Source organism: Oncorhynchus nerka, linkage group LG3 (genome assembly GCF_034236695.1).
Source record: "Oncorhynchus nerka isolate Pitt River linkage group LG3, Oner_Uvic_2.0, whole genome shotgun sequence".
In the NCBI taxonomy this organism is placed as follows: domain Eukaryota; kingdom Metazoa; phylum Chordata; class Actinopteri; order Salmoniformes; family Salmonidae; genus Oncorhynchus; species Oncorhynchus nerka.
The window spans coordinates 20191479-20213064 of record NC_088398.1 but is presented as its reverse complement, the minus strand read 5'-3'; the positions used below and the strand labels follow the sequence as shown (position 1 = coordinate 20213064).

Below are 21586 nucleotides of genomic sequence, written 5' to 3'. Positions count from 1 at the left end.
AGTGTAACAAACAAACATAGCTGTATCAAATAACCATCTGCGTTTGTGCTGAGGCAATGAAACAAATCTGTTTTTCTCTGCTCTAATCGATTGAAATGGGCACGACAACTGAGCCAAAACATTGAGATTATCAACGTACTGTGTCTTATGCAGTGAAGGATGTCTCTCTCATAGCAATTCTTTAACAATGTACTGTATAGTTATTTAAAATAGAGCACAACTCAGATCCACTGAGATGTGTATGTTGTGGCAGACTGAATCGTTTTTTTTTGTCATTTCATAAAAGGCTATGGGATATTGCTGAATCAATCCAAGGCAATGAGGCAGGTTAAAGGAGGTTTTTAATCATTTCAAAATGCAAAAAGATTATATTATACAAATAAAATAGCAAAACAGACTTAACTATAGATGTGTACATCATTTACATTGTATTGGAATTTAGGTTTGTGTGTACCTACACAACAAGTGTACATGAAAGAAGAGTGGCATATTTGAGTGACACTAATCCACAGGACTAGATACAGCCATAAAGTAACATAGAGCATGGAAATGTCTACGACCTACATTTGACATTGAATTTTACAAGGTACTGTTCGCCATTACAGTTCATCATTGTTTCTTTAATGGCAAGTAAGATTACTCAGGCACATATTTTCAATACCCTGTGATCGATAATCATTCAGGAAAAATAAACTGTGTGAGGTTACATGAATGTTATACAGTTATATTATCATTGAAGCATCGTTGCTGACTGCAACATCTTACCAAATTATACAGTATGAAATTCCACTGATATAAAAAGAAAACGACTTGCAAAAAGTTATCTTGAATTCTCTGTATTTGATGTGTGCGAACTATCTTACTTTGTTATAAAAAAAATCGAATGGAAATAGGATTTAAAGCTTAAAAGATTGCTTATAATATGACATGGAATTGGATACATTCTTATGTACAGATTATAATTTCATCACCCGCTGGACACTGTCATATTCTGATAGCTAAATAATACTCCTGTCCCCAAAACAACATGAATTTTCGTAAACTAGAGGCTAGTCAAAAAGTGAGCCATGAAATGTTACTGTACAGTGAAACTGATTTATCTACAGTATTTGAATATAGCCTAGTACAATATTCTATACATCTATTATAACTATATAACTACAATCATGTGTTTGCATATTATTATAGTTTCATAGAGCCTTAAGCAAATGGTGAGTATGCAGTCTCTGAATGGATCCTCTGTGGATAAGCTTAAATAGTTATCCTCAGGTCAGAGGGCAATGCTTGGTTGACCTGTATTGGCAAGTTGACACATGATATCCACACTTACTATATATCTGTATATCAGATCCACCAAGCACACCTGATATGAGTGAAACGAACCTTGACCCTTTAAGAGCATTCCTTATACACATGAACATGTATAATATTTCATGTCATCATGTAGTAACGGCAAATTCGTTTTGTAGCACTGTAATTGTAATGTTGAATAAATACTTGAATAAAGAAAATGACACCATTTAAAAAAAAATGACAACAGAGTTTAAATAAACCGGCTTCTAGACAACCACTGTTCATTATTTTTTGTTCTCCAAGATATTTAGGATGATAAGTCATCAGATATGTATAATTTCTGTATGTTAAGGGTGCACTGAGGATCTAGCTTTCTGAAGGCAGACCGTGGCCCTGTGTCCTTGTAGAGCCTTCACCCTCATGGGGTGACACAGTTAATGTGTCCCAAGTTCTCTCCCACATAACCTTAGATAAGCTTCATGGTGAACTTGCCAGCATCCCCTCCACCCCCTCCCCCTCCTCCTCCTCCTACCCCCATTGAGGAACGGGGCACATAGTCGATGGTGGCTGTGTGTTTGATTTGCCCCTTGCTCTGGCTCCAGAAGAACATGAAGACGAAGCAGATAGCCACTGAGCTGAGGAAGGACAGGAAGCCCATGGTGGTGGCGATGATCAGTGTCTTGGCATCAAACGGGTACTGGTTGGCCACCTGGGCAGAGGAGTTGGCAGTAGGAGCGTGTGAGGACTCTATCCAGCCTTCGTCTGTGAAAAATGGCATGGTGCGGTTACGTGGGAAACCCTTCACATAGAGGCTGACGTACAGGCTGTCGTTGCCAGCTGCGTTGCCCGCCGTGCACTGGTATGTGCCGCTGTCCTGAACCTGGGCATAGCGTACTTCTAGAGTCCCATTGGACAACACCCTGATGCGCCCCGTAGTGGAGAGCGGAATCCGCTGGGCTGACAACCAGGTAAAGGAGGGCATTGGGTCACCATCTGCCTTGCAGGAGAAGAGCACCGTAGTGCCCTCCTCCACCCTGACCTCCTGGGACCTGCGGTCTACAATGCGGGCCTGCCGGCAGGTGAACAGTCTCGGGAGCTCTTTCTCTGAGAAGTCCCGGAATTCCCGCTCTCGCACCATGTCTGGGGTGGAGCAGGTGGGTTGGCGACCGTCAAAGTTCAGGCGCTGTCGCCGGCGGACCACCCAGAGTAGTCGGCAGTCGCAGGCCAGGGGGTTCCCATCCAGCCGCAGGACCTGCAGATTCCCCACCGAGTGGAAGGCACTGTCCTCCAGTGTGCTGAGCTGGTTGGATGTCACGTTGAGCAGACGGAAGTATGCCAGCCCCCTGAAGGCCCCTGGCTCGATGCGGAGCAGGTTGCCCCCAGCCAGGTGCAGTTCCTGCAGCCGCAACAGGTCCCCCAGCAGGTTACCCTGGATGGCTGTGATGGGGTTGTAGGACAGGTCCAGGTAGCCCAGGTAGACCAGGTGGCGCAGTGCCTGGTATGGGACAGCACTGAGATTGCAGCTGCTGATGACCAGCGAGGTGAGGTTGAGGCCAATCAGGCTGTTGCTGGCCAGCTTGTCCAGCAAGGGCCAGTGGGAGATGACGAGGCTACGCAGCCGATGCAGGCGGCGGAAGGCATTGTTGGGCAGCGCCGAGATGGTGAGGCGGATCATGCGCAGCCGAGTCAGGCTCTGGAGCTGGGATAGTGCCTCGGTGGGGATGGAGGTCAGGTTGCTGCGGTCCAGATTGAGCTCCTGCAGGTTCTGCAGGCCGGTAAAGGCCCGCTGGGAGATAAACACCAGGTCATTCTCCCCAGCCTCCAGCTGGTGAAGGCTCACCAACTCACGGAAAGTAAAGTCCAGAAAGACCAGGATCTCGTTCTCACTCAGGTCCAGGAAGCGCAGGCTGGGCAGTCCGGAGAAGACCCCCACAGAGATGATCTTCAGGCGATTGCTCCTAATGCACAGGGTCTTGAGGTTCTGCAGGCCCTGGAAAGCCTCCACTTCAATCATGGCAATGTGATTGTCACTAATGTCCAGATCCTCTAGCTGGGTCATGCCAAAGAACTGGCGACGACCCAGCGTCTTCAGCTTGTTACGAGATAAGTTGATGCGCTGGGTGCCACTAGCGAAGCCCTCAGACACAGAAGTCAGCTGCTTGTCAGAGCAGTTAACTTCTAAAGTCTCAAGCCGACACACACACCTGGCAGGGCAAGGCCAGGGGAAGTCCCCTGCTGACACGCCCAATAATCCACACTGGAGCAAGATGCTCCATGCCCCCCATCTGACAACAGACTCCACAAACATCTTGCCTCCTGCCTAAAAATGGAAACAAAAAGGTTATGAGCAGTCATGCTAACTCACAATGCCATAACAGATGAAAACAAAGGTCTGAATATATTTTAGTATTTGTTAAGGAACTTACCGATTTACTATGAGGATGCAGGTTTTCATAACCAGTGGTGGTCAAGTTGGGATCAGACTTGAGTTAAGTCTTCTATAAGAGATGATGTTCTGTGAAAAACATGTCCTTGCAAGTGGCCTAGAGAGACAAAAGAGACAGGAATTAATCTCCCCCCAAAAATACATAAGCAATGATTCTTTGTAGCATTTGTAAATCATGGATTGCAAATGCTAGATTTATGGACAAAGCATGAGTTTTCAACATTTTGAGATAAACCTAAAACAAAAGTGGTGAATTTGAGAGTGGAATCAAGACAAAAAAAAAATGTATTAAAAAATCCACATGATCAACGTCAGAGCATAATTAAGGTACTATTCAGAGCAGATGTCCTAATTACTATCGACCTACATCTCTGTTTAATACAGAGAACATCTCTACTAATTGATTGCCAAATAATACATTGTTTACCACTTTTACTCTGCAACTTATATCCTCAGTCTAAGCTGCAGGCTAAAAGGTAGTGATACGGTAATGAAACACACGCCCATGACCGTGCCCCCATCTTGATCTGCACAAAAAAAAATCCTCATTAGTGCATCCAGACCTATGCTCACTGATTCTAAAAACCCTGATGAAGGCCAGTTCAGATGGGAGCTGTGCCCCCTGGCCAGACATCTGGATTAGGCAGGCTATCTGTGGTCAGGGCCAGTGACACGTGACATGCGAAAGCAGATGTGCGCACGTAGGCTATACAGGACCAAGTTGAGAAGGTCGAGTAGGGAATAGTCTAACATTCCCATAGGGGCACATCGTACATACCCCAAGAAACAAAATGGTTTTGTCGTACTGTGCAGGCTCCTTTTCAATTCATTAAGCAGGACAAGAAATTAGGGAACATTTTCAACTACACTGTATTAAAAGGGATAGTTCAACACAGTTGAACTCATGGATACAATGCTAGCAGCTACTGTAGACTTCCAGTCATTGCACTAACGCTAGTAAGCAATAGCTCCAGAAACTACCTTTGACTTCCTTTAAACTGCACACAGACACATACATTTTTTCATTTGACTTCATTTGAACAAAAAGGCTTAATTGCCAAAATCTCAAACTGTCCTTTTAAGTACAAATATATAAAATATAATATGTTCATACATTTCAGCAACATTTGTGATTCAACTATGGTGCAAATCAGATTTTAGGAATGCTTTTAAAAGTTTTAATCCTGATGATGACGACTAAAGCACTGACTAAAGCACTAACTCTTATACCGACACAAATGCCAAAAACATTAGTTGTAACTGCAACTGCATTTAGATCTAGCCCTCAAACACCAAAAGGCTAAATCTAAATCAACAACATCAAAAGCAGTGGTGTAAAGTACTTATGTAAAAATACTTTAAGATGCTACTTAAGTCATTTTTGGGGGTATCTGTACTTTACTATTTATATTTTCGACTACTTATACATCAAAATATTATACTTTTTACTCCATACATTTTCCTTGACACCCAAAAGTACTTGTTATATTTTGAATGCTTAGCAGGACAGGAAAATTGTCCAATTCATGCACAGAACATCCCTGGTCATCCCTGCCTTTGATCTGGCAGACTCATTGAAGACACATGCTTCATTTGTAAATGATGTCTGAATAATGGAGTGTGCCCCTGGCTATCCGTAAATTTTAAAAACAAGAAAATTGTGCAATTTGGTTTGCTTAATATAAGGAATTTATACTTTTACTTTTGATACTTAAGTATATTTTCAACCAAATACTTTTACCCAAGTAGAAATTTACTGTGTGCCTTTTACTTTTACTTGAGTCATTTTCTATTAAGGTGTCTTTTACTTTTTCCACCACTGATCAAAAGGTAAAACCTAAATAAACAAAAGTAAAAAGTGATAGCCTACATATATTTCCCCCAACTGGCACAATGTGATGACATAATCATGTTTTTGCTGATATCTTGTAAATGAATCCAATCAGTTTACTAATTGTGGCATTGCATTTGAAAAATTGGCCCCAAGATCCAACTGAAGAAAACATTCACTAGCTGACAAAGGGTTGTCAGGCACATCAAGAGGACTATGGACCGATCCATTGCTGTGATTTAACTACTGCTTAAAACCAAAATACAAGTAAATATGGGTACAATATAGCTTGCAATTATTTACCGTTACCATATTTCTTTGTTCATGCCCTTTCTAAAATATATCATATACTACTCTAAAAATGCTGAAAATCTACAATCCAATATATCAAATGAATATGCATATGATGACTAATACATCAATATTATAAATATACAGTGCTGAGCTCAGTCAAACCTGCGGGAGCTGCGGTCTCTCAGTCCAACATCATAGAGACACTTTCTCACTCTGTCCTTTCTCGACACAGCCTTATCACTGACCGGCCAACTTGAAATCAGTCCCAGAGTGGCTTGTCTCATCCCTGCTATTCCCGAAAACGGTCTTATAGCGACTAGAAGGGCTGACTCAACCCATCCACTTGAGCTCAGACGTTTGGAACTGCTTGAGCCATTCTAACACCATAGTGCAAGCTAACATAAATGAACCGTGTTGATCCCTCAGTGTGGACTTGTGAGAGACAGAGACTGGCAGGTGCATGACATCACGGCAAGAAGCTAGGTGGTCCGAATGAGGCAGGGCTGTCAGAGGTTGAGCCTTCAGCCACAGTGTTATAGAATTCCTCCTGCTCTACAGTACCAATCAAAAGTTTGGACACTTACTCCTTCAAGAGTTAGTTTATTTTGACTATTTTCTACATTGTAGAATAATAGTGAAGACATCAAACTATGAAATAACACATATGGATTCATGCAGTAACCAAAAAAAATGTAAATACATTTTCTATTTGAGATTCTTCAAAGTAGCCACTCTTTGCCTTGATAACAACTTTGCACATTCTTGGCATTATTTTAACCAGCTTCATGAGGTAGTCACCTGGAATGCATTTCATTTAACAGGTGTGCCTTGTTAGAACATTTAATTTGTGGAATTGTTTTCCTTTTTAATGTGTTTGAGCCAATCAGTTGTGTTGTGACAAGGTAGGGGTGCTATACAGAAGATAGTCCTATTTGGTAAAAGACCAAGTCCATATTATGGCAAGAACAGCTCAAATAAGTAAAGAGAAATGACAGTCCATCATTACTTTAAGACATGAAGGTCAGTCAATCCGGAAAATTTCAAGAAATTTTAAAGTTTCTTCAAGTGCAGTCGCAAAAACTGCAGAGTGAAGGAAAAGCAGCCAACAAGTGCTCAGCATATCTGGGAACTTCTTCAAGTCTGTTGGAAAAGCATTCCTGGTGAAGCTGGTTGAGAGAATGCCAAGAGTGTGCAAAGATGTCATCAAGAATCTCAAATATATATAAAAAAAAAGATTGATTTGTTTAACACTTTTTTGGTTACTACATGATTCCATGTGTGTTATTTCATAGTTTTGATGTCTTCACTATTATTCTACAATGCAGAAAATAGTCATAAAAAAATAAAGAAAAATCCTTGAATGAGTAGGTGTGTCCAAACTTTTGACTGGTACTGTATGTCCATGCATACACCATGAAGCTAGATTGCAGCCAATGGTCCTGACCTAGAGGTCACAAAGTGACCAGACCCTGGGTCAGGAACCTAGACTTCACCCACTTTGGATTCCACAGTCACACGGTATCATATTTATGCTAAGTACATTCTTACGGGTAAAAATAGAATACTATTTCAAGTATTGTTCCAATTGAAATAGTTGTTGAGGAAGGTGTTGAATGAAGTCTGTCCTGGGTGGGTATTCGGTTTGTTATTGTTTTTAACTGGACAGTTGATGGCAAAATGCCTGACTGGCCGAGATGTAAAACTTTTGCATAACACCAAAACCCACCCGTCCAAACCTGTGCAGCGGCCAGCTCTTATCTAACAGACAACCACAACGCCAAATGCAAACCATATCAAAGCCAACCTGATGTAACATCCACTCAGACAATCCCATGGCAGATCCACAAACCATGTTTGGTGTTTGGGTTGGATCCCACTGTTGCTTAATTCTTTCAAACATTTGGACTTTGCCACTCAGCTCTCTCCCACCATCACATAAAACTCATCAAGTCCGCTCAGCTGTCATCGTGTTACATCAAACTGTGGACAGATGTCAGAACATTCTGAGTGTCAAAACAGTGACCTTGCAGCGCGTGCCTAGCTACAGAATCCCCATTACTGACTCCATGGAATGACTTTAGGTAACCAAAACTGTGGCTCATGAGCCTCCTTCTCATTTTGACATGACCCACAGCAGAAACAGAGCAAAACAACAACCCCAAACTAAGTTTGATCTGTTTTTTAATGTGATTCATTGTTTTGAAGTGGTATCTGCTCTGCAACCTGACTAGTATTTCCCAAAGCCTTTGGTCTTTCCTACCTCAAGACATATCTTTCCCGATCAGTATTGGCAGGGACACTTAGAGATTATGGGCAAGAAGACCCAATTGAACCGGTGCATGATGTCTAGCTGGGGGCCGCTTTGGATGGGCCCACGAGAACAGTCTTGTGTTCATTCATTGTATTGAAGTCAGTCCTCAAAACAGACACCCTGGCAGACTTTTCCTCCCCTCCCCACATTGGTCACTCTCCAAATCATCATGGGGTTAGAAATAGAATGCACACAGTGTAAGCCAGGCTACACTTTGACACTTGTATAAGTGCTATTCTTAGACCAATTAAGATGGCTGAAATGAAACAACAGCACGGACCAGGGGGTCAGGGGGGTCACGGACCAGGGGGTGTGCATCCACTCTGTTGAAAGTGTCTCTGTGTGTATATCTGTATGTTTTTATGTGCTAGAAAGACATTGTTTATTGCTCCTGGCACCTGCCCCTGTGCACCAGCCTCTGTGATATGCACCAGAGTTCTACAAGCGTGTATTAAAAGGTTTGTGAGCAGAACAGCTGCTAGGCTGAGGGGGAGAGAATAGCAGTGCTCTTCAGAATGCCAGATTCTTTTTGCCATTGGGTCTGCCAGGGAAAGGAGAAAGGGCTCGTAAACAACCTCAAGTCAAGCAAGCCATTTCTGATTCAATCACTTTAAAACATTTTGTAAAGACAACGTATACCTCAATAATATTGCAGTGTGTGTGTGTGTGTAGACCTACGTTAGATAGATTGTGTAATTGCATTACACTAAGCATATAGGGAAGCCATAAAGAAGAGTATGTTTGTCTGGCTGTAAGCTTGCAACTGTGACAAATATGATTATATTAACTGTGTGACACTGTGCCCACATTTGCAATTGCATTTGTTTCATCTGGATTTAATGTGTTTTATACAAATGCCTTTTGTGTGTATTTGCAACTTAAATATCTGTGGGTTTTGGAGAGTTTCTGGTCTTTGTATGGTGGAATGTGTGTCTGCGTCGGGATGCTTAGGGTTAGGCGTTATGCATTATGTGTGTGTGTGTACGCGTGTGTGCGCTCTGAATATGTTTGTATTTACACGCTCACTCTTTCACACAGGCAGAGGCAGAAGTGGGTCACTATGACAGCCCACTCAAATCAATCTGGTTCCAGAGACAGTGTTCTGTCGTGTTGCAGGGAGCACTATATTATAATTCTTTATCAAGGCAGTCAGTTAAGTCACTGCTCGCACAAAGTGCACTGGCTGCAAAATTAATAATAGCACAAATAAATGAGAAAAGATAATTGGTTTCAGTGCAGCACTGATGTGACATGCCGAATGAGGTCGTTTTAGTTAATAGCATTGACAGATTGAATCCAACAAGGTACAATGAGAGAAAGAACCATGTCTGACAGGAGGAGATGGATGGTAAACAAGGATTCCAGCAAGCACGCTTTAAAAAAAGGTACTTGATTCTTCTGAAGGTGGACTTCAGCAGTCAGGAAACTTTCCGCCTATAGTATACCAAGAATATATAACAGCAGCCAATTGTACCATTCTTGGGTTACATTGGGCCTGTTATAAGGTCTCCTTTAGGCTACACTTTCATTAGAATGTCCTTCCATTTTCAGCATACCCTCTCTGCTTTCACTATTCCAAAACAGCTTTGAGAGGACAAAGAGATCAACCTCTTGAAAGAGAGCCACAACAGTTTGTTACGGGTTGTGTTTTTTACAGAAAAGCAACTACACTACATAATCCTCCACACACCACTGGACAGGTGGAGCTTTTCCCGTTTGGCACACTTACGGGCTGCTTGCTAATCTGATCAGAGCCAGCCACAATCCTAACTTGATTCCAATAAAGGTAAACAGCTATGGTGGTGCTAAAGCTATAGCGTTGGTCCAATCATGTGGAACGCTAATGGAATGCACATATTGTCCTCTCTGGGTACGGCACATACTGGGGCTGTTATCTCATCCAATAAATGTGATAACCGCGGTTGAGTCTGAAAGAATACATCATCAAAGAAAGGCAAAGAGACACCGTGTCCATTTCCTTGTGACGTCAGAGTAAGTATGCAGGTTTTTCAACCATGCTTCATTTTGCTCAAATAGATTGGTTGGGAGATTAACAATGAGGTTTTATTATAGTGCTGTGATGTTGTGTTTACATCATTGATTCGTTTAATAAGTCCTCTGATATGCAGAAACACTACAGCAACTTAATCAAATTAAAAGGTAGAATGAAAACATGCATAAACATTAGTCCTAGTCCTTTAGCACAGTCTCTCATAAACCACTGCAATTGCGAGAATAAGTAATTTGTTGGTTTCACATGAGCCCAAGGGTATTGCCATTTAAATCTTCATATTGTGACTTTTATTATGTATGCATAATGTTTATGCACAATCCTTCCAAATGGGTATTGTTTGAGGCTACTGAAATGGCATAAAAAAGAGATTGACAGAAACAATCCTTTGAAATTGTCAACCCAGCACAGAGTTGGTGTGAACAGAATGCATTATCCTCCATAAACAGGTTTTTAAACCAACTCTCCAATACTAGTGATGGGCAGTTCCATGTAAAAAGCCCTATGAGCATTCACATGTGAAGTTCATAGGAGCACATCAAATGTGGTGTGAAATGAAACCTACGAGAGTCAATATTTCTGGGGGGAAATACATTGTCCACCATTGTCCATGCTAGAAATTAGGAATAAACAAAGGCTTTGATTTCTGGTCAAACAGATGGAAAAGGGGTCTTAGAAAACATCTAGCAGAAAAAGTCTTGAAAGGTATTAGAAATAAAAAAAATAAAAAACAATTTGCCTTCTCTATGTTTAAGAAATATTGCCTAGTATCATTCAGTTACCAAAAACCCACATATCTTTAAAGATATTTCCTCATTTCTCTCCCTCAGGAGGGAGGATTATGAAAGTTCACATAACAAGTAAAGGTAGACAAACCAATTTGTTTTGTGATTTTACTAATAACAATTTGGTTCATAATTTATTAAGTGATTAAAACGCATTATTCTGTTAACAAATCGTTGAAAGAATAACCAAAACATTTGTAACAGACTGACTGCAACTGAATGGCTACAATGGAAATTCATAGTAGTCAGAAACCACATTTGGGTCACCTGCTACTGTCCTCCCTTCCACTGGCATACTGTTATGTTCAGCTCACAACTGTTTTCTTTCTGTCAAGTGGTGGTCAAAGCAAGAGTTTGAAAACAATCTAGATAAACCACCTCTTACTGACATCTACCCATGTGCCCCCTCTCTTTCCATTTAGTGTAACCAACTGTGCTGTACTGTGATGTCCAAACTTGAAACATAAATGTCTATGATTGGTACAGATTTGGTCTGGTCAATAGTGATGCATTGTGGGTACAAACCCAGCTAGCACATAATGTTCTGAGAACCATATGTTTCTTAGAGTTTGATGAGAGTGTGGTTGTCCATTGTGAATGTTTTCAAATTGTTCTTTCCATAAAAAACACAAGAAAACATTAGTAACGTTAGAGAATGTTCTAAGAATGTTATTTAAAAACATATACATTCCGTTCTCAGCATCAACAAAATGATCTATATCCTCTCTCTTTAAGTGTGTTCAGGTGTATTAGCTGTGCCAACTTATTGGCCAGATCTTAATGAGCGCATCTTAAGAAGTGCTTGTTTCCTTTGAAATGGGGTCTGTTTGAATAGACTAAAATGAACAGTTTTGTGTGCATAAACAAACATTTCATGCTACCTCCATCCTGGTGGCGCAGTGGACTAATTCCATGGAAAACAACAGAAGATTATAGGTTCAATGTGTTCAATCTCTGCTTGGAGTTCAAAAAACCTAAACCTAAAATAAGATAGCAGTTTATTAAAAGTCTTATTGAACAATTCTGTGAAAGTTTTAAAGAAGTTATTCAAGAACCTCCAAATTAACTATAATCTCCGTTCACAGAGCTTCAGTAAAACCACCCAGGAAAGCTTTCAAGGTACCAGAGTAAAACATTCTCAGAATCTACCTGTAACCTACTGTAAAATAAATGTTCTTAGAACAGCCGAAATGTTAACTTCTGTTAGCAGAACATTAAAATGTTTTTTTTTTAAAGTGATGTTTTACCAGTCAGGAAACACATGGCTTCATTCCAACAACCAATGTGAAACCAAAAACAGTAGTTCCCACAACTTCCAAGGAACCAAATGTGCTAGCTGGGAAGGCCAAATATTTGATGGGTCATATGGATGCATTGACTGGCAAGAATGCAAGAGTTGTTTATCGATAGCACTGAAATCACACACACACACACACAAATTTGGAATCAAATCAAACTTTATTTGTCACATGCGCCGAATACAACAAGTGTAGACCTTACCGTGAAATGCTTACTTATAAGCCCTTAAAACTTCTTATGGTGGCAGGGGCAGTATTGAGTAGCTTGGATGAAAGGTGCCCAGAGGTGCCCAGAGTAAACGGCCTGCTCCTCAGTCCCAGTTGCTAATATATGCATATTATTATTACTATTGGATAGAAAACACTCTTAAGTTTCTAAAACTGTTTGAATGATGTCTGTGAGTATAACAGAACTCATATGGCAGGCAAAAACCTGAGAAGAAATCCAAACAGGAAGTGAGAAATCTTAGGTTGGTCGATTTTCAACCCATCCCCTATTGAATTCACAGTGGGATATGGATGACGTTGCACTTCCTAGGGCTTCCACTAGATGTCAACTGTCTTTAGAAACTTGAATGAGGCTTCTACTGTGATGTGGGGCTGAATAAGAGCTGAATGAGTCAGGTTACTGGCAGAGAGCCATTTCCTGGTCACGCGCATTTCACATGATAGCGACCTGTGTTCCATGGATTCCCTACACACAAAGCAATTCTCCGGTTGGAACATTAGTGAAGATTTATGATAAAAACATCCTAAAGATTGATTCTATACTTAGTTTGAAATGTTTCAACGACCTGTAATATAACTTTTTGAAGTTTTTGTCCGATGTTATGCCTGACCTGCACGAACGTTTGGATATGTGCACCTAACGCCCTAACAAAAGTAGCTACTTGGACATAAATAATGGACATTATCGAACAAATCAAGCATTTATTATGGAACTGCAATTCCTGGGAGTGCATCCTGATGAAGATCATCAAAGGTAAGGGAATATTTATAATGTAATTTCTGATTTCTGTTGACTCCAACATGGAGGAAAAAATTTATTTGTTTTCTGAGCACCTTCTCAAATTATTGTATGGTTTGCTTTTTCCATAAAGTTTTTTAAAAATCTGACACAGCGGTTGTATTAAGAAGAGGTGTATATCCATGTCTAACACTTGAATTTTCATCGACATTTATAATGAGTATTTCTGTCAAATGATGTGGCTCTCTGCAATATCACCAGATGTTTTTGGAACTAGTGAACGTAACACGCCAATGTAAACTCAGATTTTGTTTATATAAATATAAACTTTATCAAACAAAACATACATGTATTGTGTAACATGAAGTCCTATGAGTGTCATCTGATGACGATCATCAAAGGTTAGTGATTCATTTTCCCTCTATTTGTGCTTTTTGTGACTCCTCTCTTTGTCTGGAAAAATGGCTGAGTTTTTCTTTGGCTTGGTGGTGACCTAACAGAATCATTTGTGGTGCTTTCGCTGTAAAGCCTATTTGAAATCGAACACTGTGGTGGGATTAACAACAAGATTACCTTTTAAAACGGTATAAGATACATGTATGTTTGAGGAATTTTCATAATGAGATTTGTTGTTTTGAATTTGGTGCCCTGCACTTTCACTGGCTGTTGTCATATCGACCCTGTTCACGGGATTGCAGCCCAAAGAAGTTTTAACCAACAGCGCAGTTCAAGAAGAGTTAAGAAAATATTTACAAAATAAACTTAAGTAAAAAATAAATAATAAAGTAACAAAAAAATAACAATAACGAGGCCACATACAGGGGGTACCGGTACTGAGTCAATGTGTGGGGGTACAGGTTGGTCGAGGTAATTTGTACATGTAGGTAGGGGTGAAGTGACTATGCATAGATAATAAACAGCAAGTAGCAGCTGTGTACAAAACAAATGGAGAGAGGGGGGGGGGGGGTCAATGTAAATAGTCCTGTGGCCATTTGATTAATTGTCCAGCTGTCTTGTGGCTTGGGGGTAGAAGCTGTTAAGGAGCCTTTTGGTCCTAGACTTGGCACTCCGGTACCGCTTACCGTAGCAGAGAAAATAGTCTATGACTTGGGTGACTGGAGTCTCTGACAATTGTTTGGGCTTTCCTCTGACACCGCCTATTATATAGGTCCTGGATGGCAGGAAGCTTGGCCCCAGTGATGTGCTGGGCCGTACGCACTACCCTCTGTAGCGCCTTACGGTCAGATGCCGAGCAGTTGCCATACCAGGCAGTGATGCAACCGGTCAGGATGCTCTCGATGGTGCAGCTGTAGAACTTTTTGAGGATCTGGGGACCCATGACAAATCTTTTCAGTCTCCTGAGGGGGAAAATGTGTTGTCGTGCCCTCTTCACGACTGTCTTGGTGTGTTTGGACTATGATGGTTCGTTGGTGATGTGGACACCAAGGAAATTGAAACTCTCAACCTTCTCCACTACAGCCCCATCGATGTTAATGGGGGCCTGTTCGGCCCGCCTTTTCCTGTAGTCCACGATTAGCTCCTTTGTCTTTCTCACATTGAGGGAGAGGTTGTTGTCCTGGCACCACACTGCCAGTTCTCTGACCTCCTCCTAGGCTGTGTCATTGTTGTCGGTGATCAGGCCTACTACTGTTGTGTCATCAGCAAACTTAATGATGGTGTTGGAGTCGTGTTTGGCCATGCAGTTGTGGGTGAACAGGGAGTACAGGAGGGGTCTAAGTACACACCCATGGGGGGCCCCAGTGTTGAGGATCAGCGTGGCAGACTTGTTGCCTACCCTTACCAACAAATGTTCTACCTTTGCGTACCTATTCAGTAAACATCATCCATAATTATGCAATTCTGTATAGAATGGTTGGTTGTTTAGAATCAAAACTGGCACGTGCACAACTATGGGGCAAAACAGACGGGGGTTGGCTTAGATTGTTGACAGCATGTAAACTACACTGAACAAAAATATCAATGCAATGTGTAAAGTGTTGGTCCCATGTTTCACAAGTTGACATTGTTTATACACTGCTGCTACTCACTGTTTATTATCTATGCATAGTCACTTTACAAATTACCTGGACTAACCTGTACCCCACACACATTGACTTTGTACCCCCTGTATATAGCCTCGTTATTGTTATGTACATTTCTTATGTTACTTTTTGATTGATTCGATTTTTAATTTTTTGGGAACATTTTTATTAACTGTAATTCTTCAACGGCATTGTCGGTTAAGGGCTTGTAAGTAAGCATTTCATGGTAAGGTCTACACCGGTTGTATTCGGGGCGCATGTGACAAGTAAAATTTGATTTGAAATATAAGATCCCAGAAATGTTTCATACGTACAAAAAGCTTATTTCTCTGAAATGTTGTGCACAAATTTGTTTACATCCTTGTTAGTAAGAGTTTCTCCTTTGTCAAGATAATCCATTCACCTGACATGTGTGGCAAATCAAGAAGCTAATTAAACAGCATTGTCTACAGCACAGGTGCACCTTGTGCACGGGACAATAAAAGGCCACTTTAAAATGTGCAGTTTTGTCACAACACAATGTCACAGATGTCTCAGGTTTTGCAAATGGCATGCTGACTGCAGGAATTTCCACCAGAGCTGTTGCAAGAGAATGTAATGTTCATTTCTCTACCAAAAGCCGCCTCCAGCATCATTTTTGAGAATTTGGCAGTACGTCCAACCAGCCTCACAACCGCAGACAACGTGTATGGCGTCGTGTGGGCGAGCAGTTTTCTGATGTCAACATTGTGAACAGAGTACCCCATGGTGGGAGTGGGGTTATGGTATGGGCAGGCATAAGCTATGGACAACAAAAACAATTGCATTTTATCAGTGGCAATTTCAACCCTGAGGCCAATTGTCATGCCATTCATCCGCAAACATCACCTAATGTTTCAGTATGATAATGTACTGTCGCAAGGATCTCTACACAATTCCTGGAAGCTGAAAATGTCCCAGTTATTCCATGGCCTGCATATTCAGCAGACATGTCACCCATTGAGCATGTGTGGGATGCTCTGGATTGACATGTACAACAGCGTGTTCTAGTTTCCACCAATAGCCAGCAACTTCGCACAGCCATTGAAGAGGAGTGGAACAACCGGCCACAATCAACAGCCTGATCAACTCTATGTGAAGGAGATGTCGCTCTGCATGAGGCAAATGGTGGTCACACCAGATACGGACTGGTTTTCTGATCCACACCCCTATCTTTTTTTTAAGGTATCTGTGACTAACAGATGCATATCTGTATTCCCAGTCATGTTAGATTAGGGCTTAATATATTTATTTCAATTGACTGATTACCTTAAATTCTTTGAAATTGTTGCATGTTGTGTTTATATTTTTGTTTAGTATATATTTCATCTCCAATGTTGAAAAGAAATACATTTGCAGAATGAGAACTTGTCCTTCAAATACATCGTTACAGTTGTTGATTAGCTAGCTAGCACATTTTTGCCATATTAGCATTGACAGGAAATTAGTCAAAACACCTTAAAACAAGACATGGTATGAAGAACAACATAAAACTAGCTGAAACGACTCCCCACATGGCAGCTTCTTATCATTGCTGCTTGCTATCTGGTCATCCAGAATCACAACAACACACCGCCTTCTGCCCCAGTAAAGCGTTTGCATTGTTTTTGTGATGTCAGCTAACCTGTCTACAGTACAGATCAAGAACACATGATGTCATTCTGTTACCATCATTCTGTTACCGTGTGTTAATCCACTTCACTGTAATTCAATAACCAAAATATGTATATATTTTTTTCAAACTCAAGGTGTCATACACTACATGACCAAAAGTATGTGGACACCTGCTCGTCAAACATCTCATTCCAAAATCATGGGCATTAATATGGAGTTGGTCCCCCTTTGCTGCTATAACAGCCTCCACTCTTCCGGGAAGGCTTTCCACTAGATGTTGGAACACTGCTTCAGGGACTTGCTTCCATTCAGCCACAAGAGCATTAATCAGTTTTAGGCACTGATGTTGGCCGATTAGGCCTGGCTCGCAGTCTGTGTTCCAATTCATCCCAATGTTGTTCGATGGGGTTGAGGTCAGGGCTCTGTGCAGGCCAGTCAAGTTCTTCCACACCGATCTCGACAAACCATTTCTGTTCGGACCGCACTTTGTGCACGGTGGCATTGTGATGCTGAAACAGGAGAGGGCCTTCCCCAAACTGTTGCCACAAAGTTGGAAGCACAGAATCATCTAGAATGTCATTGTATGCTGCAGCGTTAAGATTTATCTTCACTAGAACTACGGGGCCTAGCCCGAAACATGAAAAATAGCCCCAGACCATTATTCCAACTCCACTCGTTAGAATTATGCATTGGGACAGGTAGAAGTCTCCTGGCATCCGCCAAACCCAGATTCATCTGTCGGACTGACAGATGGTGAAGCGTGATTCATCACTCCAGAGAACGTGTTTCCACTGCTCCAGATTCCAATGGCGGCAAGCTTTACACCACTCCAGGCAACGCTTGGCATTGCACATGATGATCTTAGGCTTGTGTGTGGCTGCTTGCCCATAGAAACACATTTCATGAAGCTCCTGACAAACAGTTATTGTGCTAACTTTGCTTCCAGAGGCAGTTTGGAAATCGGTTGTGGGTTTTGCAACCTGAGGACAGGCCATTTTTACACGCTACGCACTTCAGCACTCAGTGGTCCTGTTCCTAGAGCTTGTGTGGCCTACCACTTTGCGGCTGAGCCGTTGTTGCTCCTAGACGTTTCCACTTCCCAAAACAAGCACTTACAGTAGACCGGGGTAGCTCTAGCAGGTCAGAAATTTGACGGTGCCACGTTGAAAGTCACTGAGCGCTTCAGTAAGGCCATTCTACTGCCAATGTTTGTATATGGAGATTGAATGGCTGTGTGCTCTATTATATACACCTGTCAGCAACTGGTTTGGCTGAAATAGCCGAATCCACAAATTTTAAGGGGTGTCTAGATACTTTTGTAGATATAGTATATCATAGCTGACACCCCATTATTTCTGTAGACATATTTGAATCTTAATTCAGAGTCGTTTTTAGACAACGTGGTCACATAGAACACTGATGGAGATTTCACTGTCATTCTGTTACCAAACTTTACATCTGCACTGTTCTTCGAGTAAAAGTATTTTTGTAAAATGTTCTGTGAAAATTGATAAAAGTAGTCCTTGTGCATCGAGTAGTGTGGTTTGTTTAACCTTGAAATCATGTTTTATGTTTGGCATACTATTAAAGTGAAATATTATTTTACAGTGGAATTGCCTTGATGTTAATCCCCTGGACTGTAAAGAGTCAAATTGGAGCAGAATGGATGAAAGTGTGCAAGGATCTGTGGTGCAATCTTCCAGGTTCAAAGGGCAAGGTCATGCGGTAGAAGGGTCACACTCCCACTACAAAAATGGGCATATCTTTTTTTAAATAATTGGGGCCAGATCTTAAAGGTGCAATATGCAGAAATCGTTCTGCCATTTCCTGGTTGCTAAAATTTTAATAGTTTGCCTTATTTTAGTTTATGTGAGAAAGCAAGTAATATATAGAGAATTACTGTACCATCTAAACCTCTGTGAGATATATTTTCAGTAACCAAAAATATTGTATTTTCAGCTGTTTGAAGCTGGTATACAAAACCGAAAGTAAAAGACACAAAAACTAAATTTAATGAATGGGAAACATAGAAATAACACATATAGAACATGTCTACCGCTTCTTAGACTTGCTTTCATTGTGAATGATAGATCTATAACCTGCAATTCTATGTGAATTTGGTCAGGTCACCCAAAATGTTACATATTGTATCTTTAACGATTGTGTGTGTGTGTGTGTATATATCATTTTTTAGTGCCATACTAGTTAGTGCAATACTAACAAGTAATTGTTCAAATACATATTTAATGCAAAAAATTGATTAGTGCTTGATGGAGTCACACCTGCCCAGAAACTAAATAATACATCTTAATTGTATGCATTTAAAGACTCCCATATGGCTCCATGACACATATTAAAAAGATATGGCCGTTTTTATAGTGGGAGTGTGACTCCGTTACCGCGTGACCTTGCCCCAATGCTTTTAACTAAGCCTGCTATTAAGGACTGCAGATGAAGCTAAAAGCTGCAGCTGAGCAACCTGTCGAAATATATTCTCATCCCTGGACTGTTGGGACTGTATAAACAGCCCTGCCTCACATAACTTTGAAATTAAGAACAAGACCATTTACATTTCAGTAATGGCGACCAAGCAAAACAAAGAAGGCACTGATGAAAAAAAAAATCTTGCTTGACCCAGATCAGGTCAGGTTGATAATTAAAAGTCAGGATAAATCATTCCCCTAACAATGATACTGAAATACTTCCTGTGCATAAAGCACCTCCTGATTAAAGTGCCTATTTGGCCAGTCACCAAAAGGTACTCTTTGGCACTCTGCTTTGCCAGTCGCACTTCATTGTTGTGATATTCTCCTTCTTCTGTGATATGCGCCTTCTCTCTGGCTGGGGGAAAAAACGTACAAAAAAATCTACAAACTGGATAACATTATTGTATCTTTCTCTCTTCCTTGATGAATTATAATTGAAATTTTAATTTATCAGGCTGCAGATGAAAATCAATTATGAAGTTAAAAATCTATCATAAACGTCTAATTATCTAATTATACGTTTTAATGGATATTTATATAATTGGCTCATCCAACGTATTCTAAATGATAAGAACATTTACCAGGCTCAATCAGGATTGCTTTAAAAAAATATATATATATTGTCACGACCGGAAAAACTTTGCATTCTGCATACTTTCATTGGAAGATAAATCAAGGTGTCTAGACTTTGCTTCTTTGACAATATAGCCTAGCCAACCCAGGTACTGTATTTTTGTATATTTATTAATATTACGTTTGTGTTTTTGTTCCTTCCATATTAGGTTGTGAACCTGTTCAAATGTTGAGTCAAAGGAATCAAATGGAAATCACAGTCACCATTTTGGCACTTATTGTGGGATTAAAGTCGAAAGCCATGTCAAGAACTCGTTTGAGCTGGTCTCTGTCCAGAAGCCCACGTTGACCATAAAAACTATTACATGGGGTCTGAATTAGGCTGACCCATAAATCAATCGACGCCAAAGGGCGACAACACAAGTCCGCTCCTGTACAAAATATTGCTGCCCACAGGTGCTTAGTTCATATTATTGACAAGTAGCCAACAATGCAGACTGGTAAATCAGTAGCCTTTGAACTGTCTGATATAAAAACACAATTGCAAAATCAATTAGGGTTACACAATTTAAAATGTACACTGAAAATTGTATACAATGAACGAAAACTCACCAGCTAATGACTTCAATAAAACGTTGATAGTAAAACATTTCCATATTTTACGCACAACTCCAAACGTTCGGGTTCCTTCTCGCCTAAGCTTTTCGCGTCGGTTGCTGGTTGATTTATTATGTTTTACAAGACTTTAAAACATATGCCTTGAGACCTTACACAATTTAATTTGTCCTCCTTCATTAATTTATTCTGACTACTGCACCACCCTCTGGGGTAGGATAATTACGCTACGGAAAATAATTTATGTCGACTACTTTATTCTATTCTGACGCTATCGAAAGCCCGCCTTCTTGCCCAGCTTGTGCTCTTCTGCGTGGTAGTGACGCTCTTGCTCGAGTCGCAATTGCATCCCACAGAAAAATATCAGAATTATCTCAAGCGAATTTGAGGAAAGTGGCCTATTGGTGTACATCAACGAACCAGTCAACTACATGAATGAAACCCTTGTCCATGAGGACATAGTGCAACGACCAAGTGTGTAAGAACGAGTTCATAGTAGGCTACCATAGATGCGCGAACATGGTGGCGAAATCCCTGAGATTTTAGCATTCTGACAGGATTTGTGATGTTATCCACTAGACTGATTGAGTTCTGGAAATGATCCACGACAGTACATTACTACCGCGCCGGCTAGGCCAATATTTGGGAATGATGGGCAAATGTGCACTCTGGTCAGGCAAATCTTTTGATTTAGGCAAGACACCAGCTGTATAGAAAATACATAAATATATATAAATAAAAAACTATAGGGCAATCACAGACTAAATTCATCCCCTTCAGCGTTCAGTTGGAGAGCCCATGCCTCAAAGTGTGCATACACATGCATGCAATCATTCGTGGATTTGCCACAATAATCCTCACAAAACATTATTTGATATTTTAATTGGCACACAAACATATTGGTATGTTTGATTCTAAACTGAAATTGAGCATTCCTTTTAGGTTATACAAGAGATTTATGTTCAAGAAGAATTCTGTCTAGCACAGGGATTTTGCCACCAT

General features: G+C 40.8%; 1 protein-coding gene across 2 annotated transcripts; it reads right to left on the bottom strand.

The window, feature by feature from the left end:
- Positions 1 to 324: 324 nt before the first annotated feature.
- On the bottom strand, positions 325 to 20836 carry LOC115103972 (leucine-rich repeat and immunoglobulin-like domain-containing nogo receptor-interacting protein 1). Of its 2 annotated transcripts, none has more exons than XM_029625062.2 (3): positions 20582 to 20836; positions 3720 to 3836; positions 325 to 3613 (listed from the first exon to the last, which is right to left on the bottom strand). In XM_029625062.2, exon 3 carries the CDS (start codon positions 3599 to 3601, stop codon positions 1760 to 1762), a length of 1842 nt encoding a protein of 613 aa, XP_029480922.2. In that variant the 5' UTR covers positions 3602 to 3613; positions 3720 to 3836; positions 20582 to 20836; the 3' UTR covers positions 325 to 1759. The 2 variants fall into 2 exon arrangements, with proteins under 2 accessions (XP_029480922.2, XP_029480913.2); XM_029625053.2 differs by lacking the exon at positions 20582 to 20836 and adding an exon at positions 6027 to 6342.
- Positions 20837 to 21586: the final 750 nt, after the last annotated feature.